Here is a 13,976-nt window from a genome sequence, read left to right on the forward strand (position 1 = left end):
GGCTGCTGAAATAGTCTCAGGGAGACTCTCAGAGCCTAAATCACTGCGATGACAGCTGGAGTGGAGGAGGAGCTACAGAAACACGTCAATAGTCTTACTGACCATATCAGTTGAGCTTCTGCCTTGGAAGGGAAATTTTTCTGAGATGATTGACAAAACAAATAAGGCAGGGGCACTATATGAAACTGCTGCGTTAAGAACCTAGCGGAGGGACTTCCCTGGCAATCCAGTGGTTAAGACTTCGCCTTCCGATGCAGGGGGTGTGGGTTCGATCCCTGGCCGGGGAGTTACTATCCCATGTGCCTCGCAGCCAAAAAAACCAAAAAACATAAAACAGAAGCAATACTGTAACAAATTCAATAAAGACTTTAAAAATGGTCCACATCAAGGGACTTCCCTGGTGGCACAGTGGCTGGGAATCTGCCTGCCAATGCAGGGGAAACGGGTTCAAGCCCTGGTCCAGGAAGATCCCACATGCCGTGGAGCAACTAAGCCCGTGCGCCACAACTACTGAGCCTGCGCTCTAGAGCCCACGAGCCACAACTACTGAGCCTGCGCTCTAGGGCCTGTGGGCCACAACTACTGAGCCTGCGCTCTAGGGCCCGTGGGCCACAACTACTGAGCCTGCGCTCTAGGGCCCGTGGGCCACAACTACTGAAGCCCGCGCTCCTAGAGCCCGTGTTCCACAACAAGAGGAGCCACTGCAATGAGAAGCCCGCACACTGCAACGAAGAGTAGCCCCTGCTCACTGCAACTTGAGAAAGCCCGTTCACAGGAACGAAGACCCAACGCAACCAAAAATAAAGGAATGAATAAATAAATAAATTTATTTTATTAAAAAATGGTCCACATCAAAAAAAACTTAAAAAAAAAAAAAGAAAGGAAAAGAACCTAGCATCATATTCTATCTGAAAGGGACATACAAATGAAATTATTAGTTTTACATATATATTTTTTGGCTGTGTTGGGTCTTCGTTGCTGTGCATGGACTTTCTCTAGCTGCGGTGAGCAGGGGCTACTCTTCGTGGCGGTGCACGGGTTTCTCATTGCGGTGGCTTCTCTTGTTGCGGAACACGGGCTCTAGGTGTGCAGGCTTCAGTAGTTGTGGCACGTGGGCTCAGTAGTTGCAGCACATGGGCCCTAGAGCACACGGGCTTCAGTAGCTGCAGCTCACAGGCTCTAGAGTGTAGGCTCAGTAGTTGTGGCGCACGAGCTCAGCTGCTCCACGGCATGTTGGATCTTCCTGGACCAGGGCTCAAACCCAGGTCCCTTGAGTTGGCAGGTGTACTCCCAACCACTGCACCACCAGGGAAGTCCCTATTTTTTTCTTTCTGCCACCACTTTTTAGTTTTTAAAGATGATCACTGCAGTGGATGGTCTAGCTATTTAATCATGTTAACAGCCTAGGAGGATTGATCTGTGTCTTAGGCATTTCTACATCCCCATGGCACCACCCGAATGTTTGTTTGTGAATCAAAGGTCAGCTCATGACATATAAAAGTAATTCGCTTGTATCTGACATCCATATATAAACACTTGAAGTCCTGGGAACACTTACTCTGCAGTAATCCAAAGTAGCAACATATTCATATGATCCTAGAGATAGCTCTGGCTTCTCATAGTGGTCCAGTCTTCTTCCGATGTGGTCCAGATGTTGGAAATAGAATGGTGGAACTAATAAAAACAAAATAGGAAAGGAAATCTTTTATTTTTACAACACAGACAATTTAGTAAGTTCTCAAAATTTATTATGGGAAGAAAGGAGTTAGTATGAGAAAAAAAATATTTTAGTATATTCTAAACATCAACTATTAAAAAGCATGTCTTAGAAAGAATAAGGGTTTTCTAAAATATCTTCTTGACCCTTCTGCAAGTTATTGATGACAAAGAATCATTAATGACTTGGATCTTTACAGAGAAATAGCGGATAAAAGTACTGGCGTTTTAAAATTGTCACAACCAAAATTTAATTGTCCCTATTTAATTACCTCTTTTAAAAGGAATTTTGACCTTTTCTAACTATTTAACAATAAGCAGGTAATTGGCCCAGAATTTTCCTCAGAATATTAGAAACAGAAGTCTACACACACAGAGAAAAGAAAGACTGGTTTACTATCTTCTTATTTGGACCATATTATTAACAATAATGTTTATTATCCTTTAATTAAGAGATGTCTTCAGCCATGGGTAGTTTGCATGGTAATCTTTAATGTTTGGGCTTCAGAGTGGAAAAGGATTACTGTATTTGGGAAAGACTACACCACTAAGATCTCAGCTGAGGAACTCTTAATTTGATTCAAATGTCTAAGAAGGTTAGATCTGGCAAAGCCCTGGAAGTCATCCAATAGCATAGGAACACTTATGAGTCACACACCAAACACTTGGACAAATATGGCCTGGTATCTCTGTGAAAACGAATGCCTGTTGCCTTGAGATTAATACGGCTGGCTATTAAACCACTGACAATAGAAGTATTTAGAATAAGCAGTAATGCTCTGGTTTTAAGCGTTTCGTAAAGAACAACATTTTCATTTGTAAAACCACAGAAGTAATGACCTGTTTTAAAACCAATAACTCAGTACTCTTTATTTTCAGTTGTGAACTAACACAAGGGTTATAACAGGACTGTTTTCTTAGTTTCGCCTTAAGAAAATAATCACTAAGGCTTGATTTTTTTCTATTTTCTTACCATATCATGGCCATTTCTTTTTAAACAAGTTTTATAAGATTCACATGTACATATGGATCTCTGAATTCGGAAAATTCAATGTCTTGAAAAGATTATGGAAGTGGGAAACTGATAGTCTTGGCTGAGCTGAGAAAGCTATAGGGGCCTTAAACTGCTACTTTATTACATTTAGATGAGATAGAGGACGCTGCACTGGCTGTTCTAGGATGCACGGGTGGTACTTTCTACAGTTCCTGTAATTTATTTTCACACATCTGCATGTAAGATGTGAAAAAATTTCCCCTTAAAATCAATTAATTTTAGGGGGAATCAAATCAAATCAATTTAATTTTAGCATTTAATATTATCTGCCATGTTTTATAAACCTGAATTCAAGTCCCCCCGTAAATCATGCACGGCCACATGACATTCGTCTTCCGGCGTGTCTTTTGGCCTCACGTGCTTCCCACTGTGTAATCTCTGGACACTCTGAAGGGAAACAGAGTGGAGCCATGTGACCAAGCCCGGTGGGTTCTTTCTAACTCCAACAAACCTCTGTCTTCTTTAAACCTAAATGAAGAATGCAGGCACCTATGTCAATCTAAGGGAGTCTGGTTTCCTTGCAGGAACTAATATTGGAGTCTAATATGAATAGAAAATGAACATGGCAGCTTCCTAGGCGTGGATATCAAGGGAGGGGAATTTACTGTGTAGAAATACAGGAACTCTGTGTGGTTTTCCTCTACTAGGAAGTGGCGGGGCCTTTTAAGGCTCTGAGCTGACACGTTGGGCGTAAAGCCAGAGGGTCACACCAAATTGAAGATCCTAGATGCTCTAAGTGGACAGATGCTGGACAGATTTCTGATCACCTTGCTAAGAAGGTTGTAGGCTTGAGCGGAGACAATGGAAATCTGGTGACCTTGGTGGAGGCATTTATCAAAATGCTTCAGGAGAGGCCTCTGCCGTCTCGTGACTTTTTTCCTCCAAAACTAAAGCCCTGGGAAGTGCACGGTCACAGAGTTCCTGAAATCCAGGTCCCAGGATTGTGTGACAGCCAAGGATTTGGTTGCAGATTTCATCCAGGATGAGAGATGGAATAAGATCTTCCTTAGAAAGAAAAGTAAGGGTGGAGGATGAACAAGATCTGGTCTCACTAGTGTATCCAATTCGTACTGAGTAGGTGCCACAGGTGGAGCAAGGAAAGAGACCTCCCAAGAGGACCACGGCCCGGTCTTCGAGGTGAGGCTGGAAACCAATGAATCCACTCCACAGCAAGGCATTTTTAAAGGTCTCTGTGAGTAAGCCTCACCATGTCAGTCTCCGGCCCTGGGAGCTGGGCAAAGCCATGGGCTGTGATAAGGGGGCAGGTAAACAAGGAGACCAGCATTGCTCTCCCACCAGAGCACACACAGGAGCCAGGGGGCCGAGAGCGCCGTGACACAGGCAGAAAACTGCCTGAGCTCCCTTGTCATCGAGGAGCAGCCAGCAGCCACAGGCTCCTGGGCAGAGTTCTGTACATTCCTCAGACCTAGTGTCCTGGAGGGAAGGATATCTACGAAGATAAGGAACAGAGGAAAACACATAAAAGACTCACGCTCTCATAATCATTGCGTGGTTCTAGAAAAACTCTATAAATGTAAATGAATATGGGAATGTTCTCAGCCTGAGAATGTGCTTCATTTGACACCAAAGAATTAAAAAGAGAGACGTGTTATAAATATAACGAATGTAAACACTTTTGGCAAGCTTGCAGTTTTTTTCAACATCTGTGAATTCATACCAGGATGAAATTGAAAATACAGTGAATCTGGGAAAGCCCTTCATAATAACGTTTTTTTTTTTTCTTTTTTAAACAATCTGACATTCATATTGGAGGAAAAAATCTATATACGTGTTAAAGCCCTGAGCTATACCTGAGCTTTTCCTAAATACTGATGAACTCACATTCAAGAATAATTCGGAGGAATGGTGAAAGAGGGAACAATCTCTCAAGTTTATCATCTCTAAACGCAGATAAAAGACAGTTCTTCTGTGTAATTTCCCTGAAGGGAAGCCAACCAGAACACCCTAAGTTTAGGACATCCAAGCCCCTCCTACTCGCATAGAAATGCGCGAGTCCCACAGGGAAGTTGCTATGTTTCTTATAAAACTCAAAAATAGGGAAGTCATCCCTGGTGGCGCAGTGGTTGAGAATCCGCCTGCCAATGCAGGGGACACGGGTTCGAGCCCTGGTCTGGGAAGATCCCACATGCCGCGGAGCAACTGGGCCCGTGAGCCACAACTACTGAGCCTGCGTGTCTGGAGCCTGTGCTCCGCAACAAGAGAGGCCGCGATAGTGAGAGGCCCGCGCACCGCGATGAAGAGTGGCCCCCGCTTGCTGCAACTAGAGAAAGCCCTCACACAGAAACGAGGACCCAACACAGCCATAAATTAATTAATTAATTAATTAAAAAAAAATAGGGAAGTCATTTAATTTCTCAATTCCTTTTCACAAAGCCTCAGTTGGAGGCAAAATGAAATTTTACCTCTTATGTTTACAGAAGATAAACCTCAGAGATTGTTCCCTGTCTCATCATTCCTTTGAGTTATTCTTGAGGGTGTTTAGGAAAAGCTCAGGTCTAACTAAGAGCCTTAACAGACATACATTTTTTTCCTAAGCTAAGAAGTATAATATGTTCCGTTTACTACAGAACTTTCCCTGAGGGCACGTGCTGGCGCCACTTACCGTCATTCACGCAGTTGCAAAATCCACACTGGTACCTCCTTCCTCCTTCAATGAACTGCATGAACGGGCACATGTAGGCTTTGCACCTGTTGCATCTGACTGGTCCAGTCTCCCCATGATTTACCAAGTAGAGGGGCGTCTACAGGAAGCAAGCACAAGTAAGAGACATGTGGGTATAGGATTTCTAGGTTATTCTAAATAACCAAGGTTATTTCCGAAGTCTTACGTATTAATTGTAATTTGAAAACTCTGGACTCATTAAGGAACTCAACTCCTAGTGTTCACCAGGGGAGTAAGGACACCTCTTGGTACCTTGTGGAATTCAAGGCACTACCCAAACGAAAATTAATCTAAATGTACATGTAATTAATAAGCATATGTGTACATTTATGTATATGTGTATTTACCCACGTGTGCGAAGACAGAGAAGAAATATCATGATGGTAGTAATACTTAATAAAGCTTATGTTGGAAACGTCCTGGGCACCGTGTATCACATATTTCGCTAAGTTTGTTCATTAACTATAAATAAAGAAGGCGGAACTGGGTCTGATTTTAAAAGCTCTGGTTTGAAAGAAAAAAAAAAACAGAGCAGGACTTCCTTGGTGGTCCAGCAGTTAAAACTCTGTGCTTCCACTGCAGGGGGCGTGGGTTTGAACTCTGGTCAGGGAACTAAGATCCCACATGTCGCACAGAGCACCCAAAATATTTATAAATAAATAAACAAACAAACAAATAAAAGCTCTAGTTTGCATAGTGGTATGCCACTTAGCTAATTCCAACACAGTATATAAAATGTTTCTTCAAAAATGCAACTCTCTGAAGAAATATGCAATAATGTTCACTTATTTAGGCAAGGAGGCTGATTCTGCCTTTTCTGTGTCTTTAATCCCATGACAAAACGTCTCACGAAGTACTTTCAATGTGGCTGGTCATGCTTTGCCAGAACAAAAAAATAAATATTTCAATTGCTTCTTCCTCACAAACATGCATAGAAACCATTACACATCTTTTACAGCCTGAAAGTGAAAAAACTCAGCACTAGAAGTCTGCCTTGTTTCTCAACACTTCCAGCTTTCAGAATAAAACCACATAGATTCTTTTTGCTTGTATAAATCTCCTTAAAGATAACATTTCTAGAAAAGCTTGACAATTACAGGGTTTGGCACATCAACCAAGTTTTTCTTTAAAGACAAAGACGTAAATAAAGCAGACTGCTGTTTCATGGAGACTTGAGGAGCAGGAGGAGGGTGGCGATGAAGTGGGGTCATAAGGCCATTTTCTGCCATTTTCTTGCGGGGGGGAAAAAAAAGAAAAAAGAGAGAGAGATCTACTGTCTGTCCCTGCCCAGACGTTCAATGTGAAAACTAATCCACTGCTGAGGTTTCAGAAATGAGTTGTGAGATCTCAGAGTAGGAAAACACAGATAATAGAATACATAAAAGAATCAGGAAAAGGATAAAAAAAAAAAAAAACATTCAGAATCACTCCCTCTGCACTGCCCTCTCCCTCATCTCCTGCCTCAAGGAAGCCAGAAGGTGGACTGGACTTTCTTATTTCTGGTCTCTTCTGATCTGTAGGCACGGGCGTAGCTCTGGTGTCCCACGCACACGGTTGTGACAGGATTAAATGAGGAAGCCACGTGCAGGACAGACTACTAAGCCTGGCATAACTAACTGTTGTTATCACATCTGTGCTGAGCGGCCTTTCCTCCAAACCACTCAGCTCAGGAGAGAGTGTATATTTAATAGGACAGTTATAGTCTGATAAGTGTGAGATAGGCTTGAGTTTCTAAAGGCATTTATTTATATAAACTTTCAAATTAGCTACCTTGTGACTGTAAAATGTTACTGTAAAAAATGATCTAAAAGACAGGGAATCTACCTTGCTGGAGCTTTTGATAGTATCTGATGGTTACAAAAGTTGACAGGTACAGTAGATTTTAAAACCATTCTAGGAGTTTGATTTAAATACACATATGGGCTTCCCTGGTGGCGCAGTGGTTGAGAATCTGCCTGCCAATGCAGGGGACACGGGTTCGAGCCCTGGTCTGGGAGGATCCCACATGCTGCGGAGCGACTAGGCCCGTGAGCCACAATTACTGAGCCTGCGCGTCTGGAGCCTGTGCTCCGCAACAAGAGGCCGCGACAGTGAAGAGGCCCGCGCACCGCGATGAAGAGTGGCCCCCGCTCGCCGCAACTAGAGAAAGCCCTCGCACAGAAACGAAGACCCAACACAGCCATAAATAAATAAATAAATAAATAATAAAATAAATACATATATATTCAAATACTGACATACACAATACTTTTTTTTATATAAATTTTTTGTTTGAAAAGCATAAAGTGATGAATGTGTATCTTCTTCAACTGGTAATAACAAGAAATAATATGAGGGGGCAAAAGGGAAGCAAACAGAAAGATATAGGTACCAACAAGAGATTCTTAGGACAGTGAATGGAGAATCAGAATAAGAAGTGAAAGACAACAAAAAATGTAACGATAAGGTAGCTTTTTCTGGGTCAAAAATCCAGTCATCAGTCATGACTTTGGTTGCTGCTCTGTTCTACAGCTTCAACCTTGGAGCTGAGGAGGTGATTTCAAGAGAGTTAAACTAGGGTTAAAGCCTTCAATGTGCATAAACTCCAGCCAAGTTTACTTCTCTCATCCTTTTATTTTCAGAGTTCAAAGGCTATAATTAATTCCCTGAGACACTTTAGAAACAAAATCTGATGCAATTATTTGCTAGACAAAGCAGAGGTAATGGAAGGAAAATTAACCTTATTTTTACTGATATGATTTACTGAAAGACAGGCCCAGCCTAAAATTACTGTGAAATTGTCGGCAGCTACCACCTAAGCATTCCAGTCCTGGCAGATTCAAACTTGCAGAACTGAAAATGAATGTCTAGTAACAAACTGGAGTCGAGTAATGACTGTATCGAGGCTGTAAAATACGCTTGCATTTTTTCTATTTTCACTCTTCTGGAAACTGGATGATGGATAGGTAAGGAAGGTCCTCAGACAATTGAGGTGACAGTAAAGAATGTTAAAAGCTTTTTAACTGTTTGCATTTTCTTTTTGGGCAACAGGACAAGGGTTTCCAAATTACACTGTCTTGTTTCATCTCTCTTAGGCTATGTTGAAGACCATCAGAGATTTTTCTTTGCTCTCTCCAGATGTCTGCTTATCTGCTCTACAGTAGCGTGCATGAGCTCATAAATAGCTAATCTCACTTTTCTTCTGAGTTCAACTTCAGTGTATACAGCTTTAAAAAAAAAAAAATCACATTACTTTCCAAAAAGTTGCCTAAGTTTTTTTCTCTTCTTACCAAGGGCATTATGTTATACTCACCTCAGAGCTATTTTCAGACTTTGCAATTTTGTTTATAAGTGTGTTTTAATCTTTTGGCCTCTGGTATATTCCTGCCTGCTCTTTCTTTTCTGTTCTTCTCTTAAATGGAAAAAGTAAAAGGATGGAGAGCCTTGCTGTAAAACCTTCATCTGGCTATTCTTGGCTCTGGTCCTGTGTGGCATGAGTTTATATAACATGTAAGTGATGGGGATGCTGGGGAAAGAAGAGGGAGGAAAATAATATTTGAATCTTTGGCTTGTATTTTTGGACTACCAGGGTTTTGCCAAATACTTTATTGGTACTAATTTAATTAAGATGCTTTAATTGAATAAAATGTATCTCTTTTTTGTGCATATGTAACACCGTGGTCGATTCTGGAGAACAAGAAAGAATATAATTCATTGAGAAATTAGGTACAGTGGTAAAACTTTTGGTTATTATTCCACGTAAAAGGAGTAGATAACAAAATGTATCAATCAACAACTCCTCGGCACTACTAATACAATTTTAAAAGTTTTCATGTGTTTACATATTACCAGTTTTCTAAGTATTACTGCCATTCTCTTTAACATCTGTGCATTCGGTGCTGGGTGTCCTGTGTGCCTTGGTGGGGCATACAGTCCAGTGGGATAGAAAGACATTAAACAAACAAGCAGGCAAACATGCGATTAAAAGAGCAAGGCAGGAGTAGAAAGCATACTTGGGAAATCATCATTAATAAAAAGTACCACTAAACCATTCACAGATTGTAATCCAAAACAAAAACAGAAATGAAGCACAACCTAGAAAGATCCAACATGAAGAATTCTGGTAAAGTTTATAGCCTCTGTATTTTTGTTTTGGCATCTCTATAACTAAGAAATGTCTGAATACCCAAGTCTTGCTATATAGTCTTTGTCTTAGCAAAGTGATGAATAACAGAAGGCAGCTAAATATTACAAGCTGATTATACCAAATCTGGAAAGCTGAAGAAAATATGAAGGTGTTCTTATAGCACAGATCCACTAGGTGGCACTGTACAACTAAAAATTAAAACAAAACTATATAATTTCCTCAGTAGGTAATAAAATACTCAAGATAATTATGCTACCTTCATTTTATGTAACTATAATAACATTGACCTGAACTTACATCAGTTATTACCATCACAAAATGAAGAAACCTATACTTTTCTTGAAAAATCCTCTGATAATGGTTAAAAAATATTCTGGGTGAAACAAAACGTGATTAAACATGAAATACAGGCTATTTTAAGCATGAATTACATAGAAATTACAGACTGTGCCAAATTAACTGAAGATAATAGCCAAGAAAAACTTATTTTAAAAGTTTCTAATCCTCTTCCAACTTTTCCTTGTCTGCACGTAGGAAAACGGACACAGTGATGGGACAGGCAGCCCCAAGCACAGCAGGCACAGTAGGCCGCTGACGGCAGCCTGGGAGGCGAGGAAGCCAGCGCTCCTGCTGCCAGCGCCCACCCCCTGCTCTCTGCGTTCGCACTCGAGGTGCAAGATAACAAAGCAAAGACGAGGAGGCTTGCATCATGGTGCTCAGCAGTGCACTGTGATGGAGAAATGGTTTTCTTCCTGCTGGAACATCAAATCACGGGCAACAGTGTGGCTGAGGGGAGAGAGAAGACAGAGTGGCCAGATCGGAGATTTCAGGAACACCCTGGCTTGGGAAGAAGGTATTCCTGCCCATCTCCAGGATATTCCTCGGTGAAAACCGTCCCCCTCTCCTCTTTCTTCTTCCATTGCTCCACTGTTCACCTCATTTTTTCAGGATGATAGTTCACTTAAGTTCTAATGCACACACACACACGCTCACTCTTTAACCACCTACTTTCCCCTGTCTTCTAACACTTGTTTACTGATTTTGAAAAAATACACATTTCCCATTTTCAATGTATACTTCTCTTCCTTTTTTTCCCTCTCCTTCTATTTCCTTCATTAGAAGTCTCCAGGAAAGTAATCAGTGTCCTGGAACTATATAGTTGTCCCCACATGACCAATACTCTACTAAGTGCCTGAAGGAAATATCTCAGCTAAATAATTACTAGTAATGGGAGAGACATTTGTGCCTACAGTGGTTCCTAAATCAGATCAGAAGATTTATAGCAAGAAGACCTGCCAAAATGTGACACGCTCCTCCAGCTTGATCAAGGATCATATTCAACATCAGATTATATTCCCCAGTAAATTTGATCTTTACAATGGTAAATATATATATCTCTAGCAGCAAAGGTTTTGTGTTGTCAAATGTGATTCTGGCACACAGCTACTTCTTTGGGATTGGAGTGCTGCTTATTTTTTGGATCTGTCTCAAGAGAGGTCAGTTGGTAATTTGGATTAATCAGGGGGTATAAGTAGAAGCATGAAAATGGTATGTGAAAAGATAATCCAGAACCTGTGATGAACAACTACCCTTTAAAAATGTTAAACATTCAGACTGTTAGGCATGCTGGAAGACAAGCAGAGCCGGATTCCCAGAGGATTATGCCCAGTAGCTAAAATGAAAAGAGAGTCTGTATCAACTGCACTTATTAAAGATATTTCCATAGGAAAGAGAAATGAGAAGCAGCTTGTGTGTGTTTTCTGTTTTTGGCTTCACCATATATGACATTCAGTCAGCCTACGTGGGCAGAAAAAGTACAGGGCAGTAGCTGCTTACCGTACACACGTTTTCTCAACAGCAGTTCTATTTTGTTGGACTCTTTAAAATAACAGGTATGGCATGAAAGAATAATATTTTCTGAATGCCTTTTAAAAATCATGTTATGCAACCTTTAAAAAGAAACCAAGCCTGATAATAAAATACTCAATGTACTGTAATAATTATGAGAATTATTCAGACTTTTAAAAAATGTTTTCAGTTGGCCCTAAAACTTGGCATTTTCATGTTTCCAGAAAATTAACCTCTTGCTAGTTTCGGTATTTGTGGCACTTGAGAGATTATTTTCAATTTTTTCCTCTTCAACAATACTGTTAAGTCTATTTATTTTTATTTTTTTAAAGTCTTTATTGAATTTGTTACAGTACTGCTTCTGTTTTTAAGTTTTGGTTTTTTGGCTGTGAGGCATGTGGGATCTTAGCTCCCTGACCAGGAATCAAACCCATACCCCCTGCATTGGAAGGTGAAGTCCTAACCACTGGACTGCCAAGGAAATCCCTGTTAAGTCTATTTATTCTTGTTATAACTATATCTAGAGCTTATATTGGATTTGAACATGTCTTTTATTTGGAAATTGGTCTTTTTTGGTTTGGGGGGGGTGTTTTTATTTTTTTGTTTTGGTCTATCCAGCATTGAAAAATCCTGGAAAATGTTACTGATTCAAAGTTATAATATACGTAAGATCATAACTATCACCTGTACGATTTATATTCAATAGTTTAAAATGCTTTCATGTATATAAAAGCTAATCGTGATGTTGAGACGCTCACAACCCTGGCAGTGGGAATTATCACCCATGCTGTTCAGAAGGGAATGGACATGTGAGGGGCAGTGACTTGTCCAATAAACTGCAGGGCTATAGCTTGAATCCCCATTCATTTTCTGTGCGAAACATTCAGAAACTGCTTGCAGCTCGCTTCTGTAGAAAAAGCACATAGTTTCAGAGAAAGCTGCCATCACACACCGTCTGTGTCTTGAACCAAGCCCTTGGTGGTCCCTGGTACCCATGAAGTGTCTCCTGCCATTTCTCTCTCTCTTTCTCTACAGGAGCTATTTTATATCTTTTAAACTCCATTTTATCCTTCAAATAAGCTCTCCTCCCACCTCCCTCAGCAGGTAACTTTGCCGCCTTGCTCACAAAGAAAAACAGAAAACCTCAGAGAGGAACTGCCTTGACTTTTCCCCACGGATTTACCAGCACCTACCTAAGGTCTTCCTTTCTCCCTCCTGTTACAACAGAAGGGGTATCCCTCCCTCCTCCTGACTTGCTGTCAGTGACCTTGTCTAAACTGGGACCAAGTCTCAATCTGGCCCCTCAGGACTGGCTTAGGCATCTCAGCTGTGCGTTGCCATATGACCTTGTGCCCAGCAGCACTCATCACAATGCTTTACTTTTCAGCATCACTGCTAAATTCTCAGACCCATGCCTCACATGTCTAACATTTGTTTTATCGCGTGTCTCCTATAGCACAATACCTGAGAGAGGGGGCAGTGATAGTTTTTGAATGAACAAACAAAATATCCACCAGCTACCCACGAATATACTACCATGACTACCTGCGGCAGTTCATGATAGGTGCTAAGCAAAAGGCACAGACAAAAGAAGAAATCACTTGTGGCGGGGGGGTGGGGGGTGCTGGGCATGGGGGAGTGGTCAATAAAGCATTCTTTCAAGGTGGGTAGTTACGCGGAGATACATTTCCACGGACTGACAGGGAGGGAATAGTGAGAACAGCACAACTCAGGAAGAAAAGCCTGAGCTTGGCGTCTGTTGGTGGTCAGCATGCAAGCAGCCTAGTCCAGCTGAGAAGAAGGGAGATAAAGAGGAAGGATGGAGGGATTTTATGGAGAGTTGTCAAAACCGGGTAGAGCAGTATGTCCTCACTGGCCAGGTTTCTCCCTCCCTCTCTCTCTCTCTCTCTCTCTCTCATCTCAAATCAGTTGTTGCTGCATAGTAACAATTCTGACAGAACATAGTTAAGAGATTTCACCATTCACGGAACAAAAACCATGTCTTTGGAAGAATGGTTGGTATAGGTTTTGAAACCTGCCTATCAATTAGTAAATTCTATCATATGTTTTACAATTACCATGAGGGGTCTTTAGAATTTCTGTTTGTTTCATCATCCCCTGTATGTTATTCAATTCCTAAAAACTCTTTTAAAAATAAACTCAAAAGATGTTTGAATATTAGATCTAATTTTTAAGGTAAATTTCTAACTATAAAAAAATTCACTCCTTAACAGCTTAGGTAAGCCTCAGGTTCACCACTGATCCCCAGGGCCTGTGTTTCACAGTATATGCTCAATAAATATTTATTGAATAGATGATAAGAAAAGGAGGGAGGGAGGGAGGGGAAAAGGAAAAACTGAAGTCTGAATGAAAAAAAAAAATGAAGGAAGAAGGAAAATACAGAAGTCACATTTGGACATGAGGATATTTGCCAGTTCTTTTATCACAGAAGATTAGGTGTGGGTGTGAAAAACCTTAATATGTTAAGTTCATCCCAATATATGCACAAATAACTACACTGGGAGACTCTTCTCTTGTAATGGCCAATA

At 40.9% G+C, this 13,976-nt stretch overlaps 1 protein-coding gene across 2 annotated transcripts in view; it reads right to left on the bottom strand.

The window, feature by feature from the left end:
• The window catches only part of SEC24D (SEC24 homolog D, COPII coat complex component), a 111,170-nt gene that overhangs the window by 39,619 nt on the left and 57,575 nt on the right, over positions 1–13,976 (bottom strand). For both annotated transcript variants that reach the window (XM_082389616.1, XM_082389617.1), the window contains exons 9-10: positions 5,394–5,532; positions 1,559–1,674 (exon numbers count right to left, since the gene is read on the bottom strand). In XM_082389616.1, coding sequence (XP_082245742.1) covers positions 1,559–1,674; positions 5,394–5,532 — 255 coding nt within the window. The remainder of the gene's footprint in view (positions 1–1,558; positions 1,675–5,393; positions 5,533–13,976) is intronic.

The sequence above is a fragment of the Balaenoptera borealis genome (genome assembly GCF_965194805.1).
Source record: "Balaenoptera borealis genome assembly, chromosome: 4".
Lineage (NCBI taxonomy): Eukaryota > Metazoa > Chordata > Mammalia > Artiodactyla > Balaenopteridae > Balaenoptera > Balaenoptera borealis.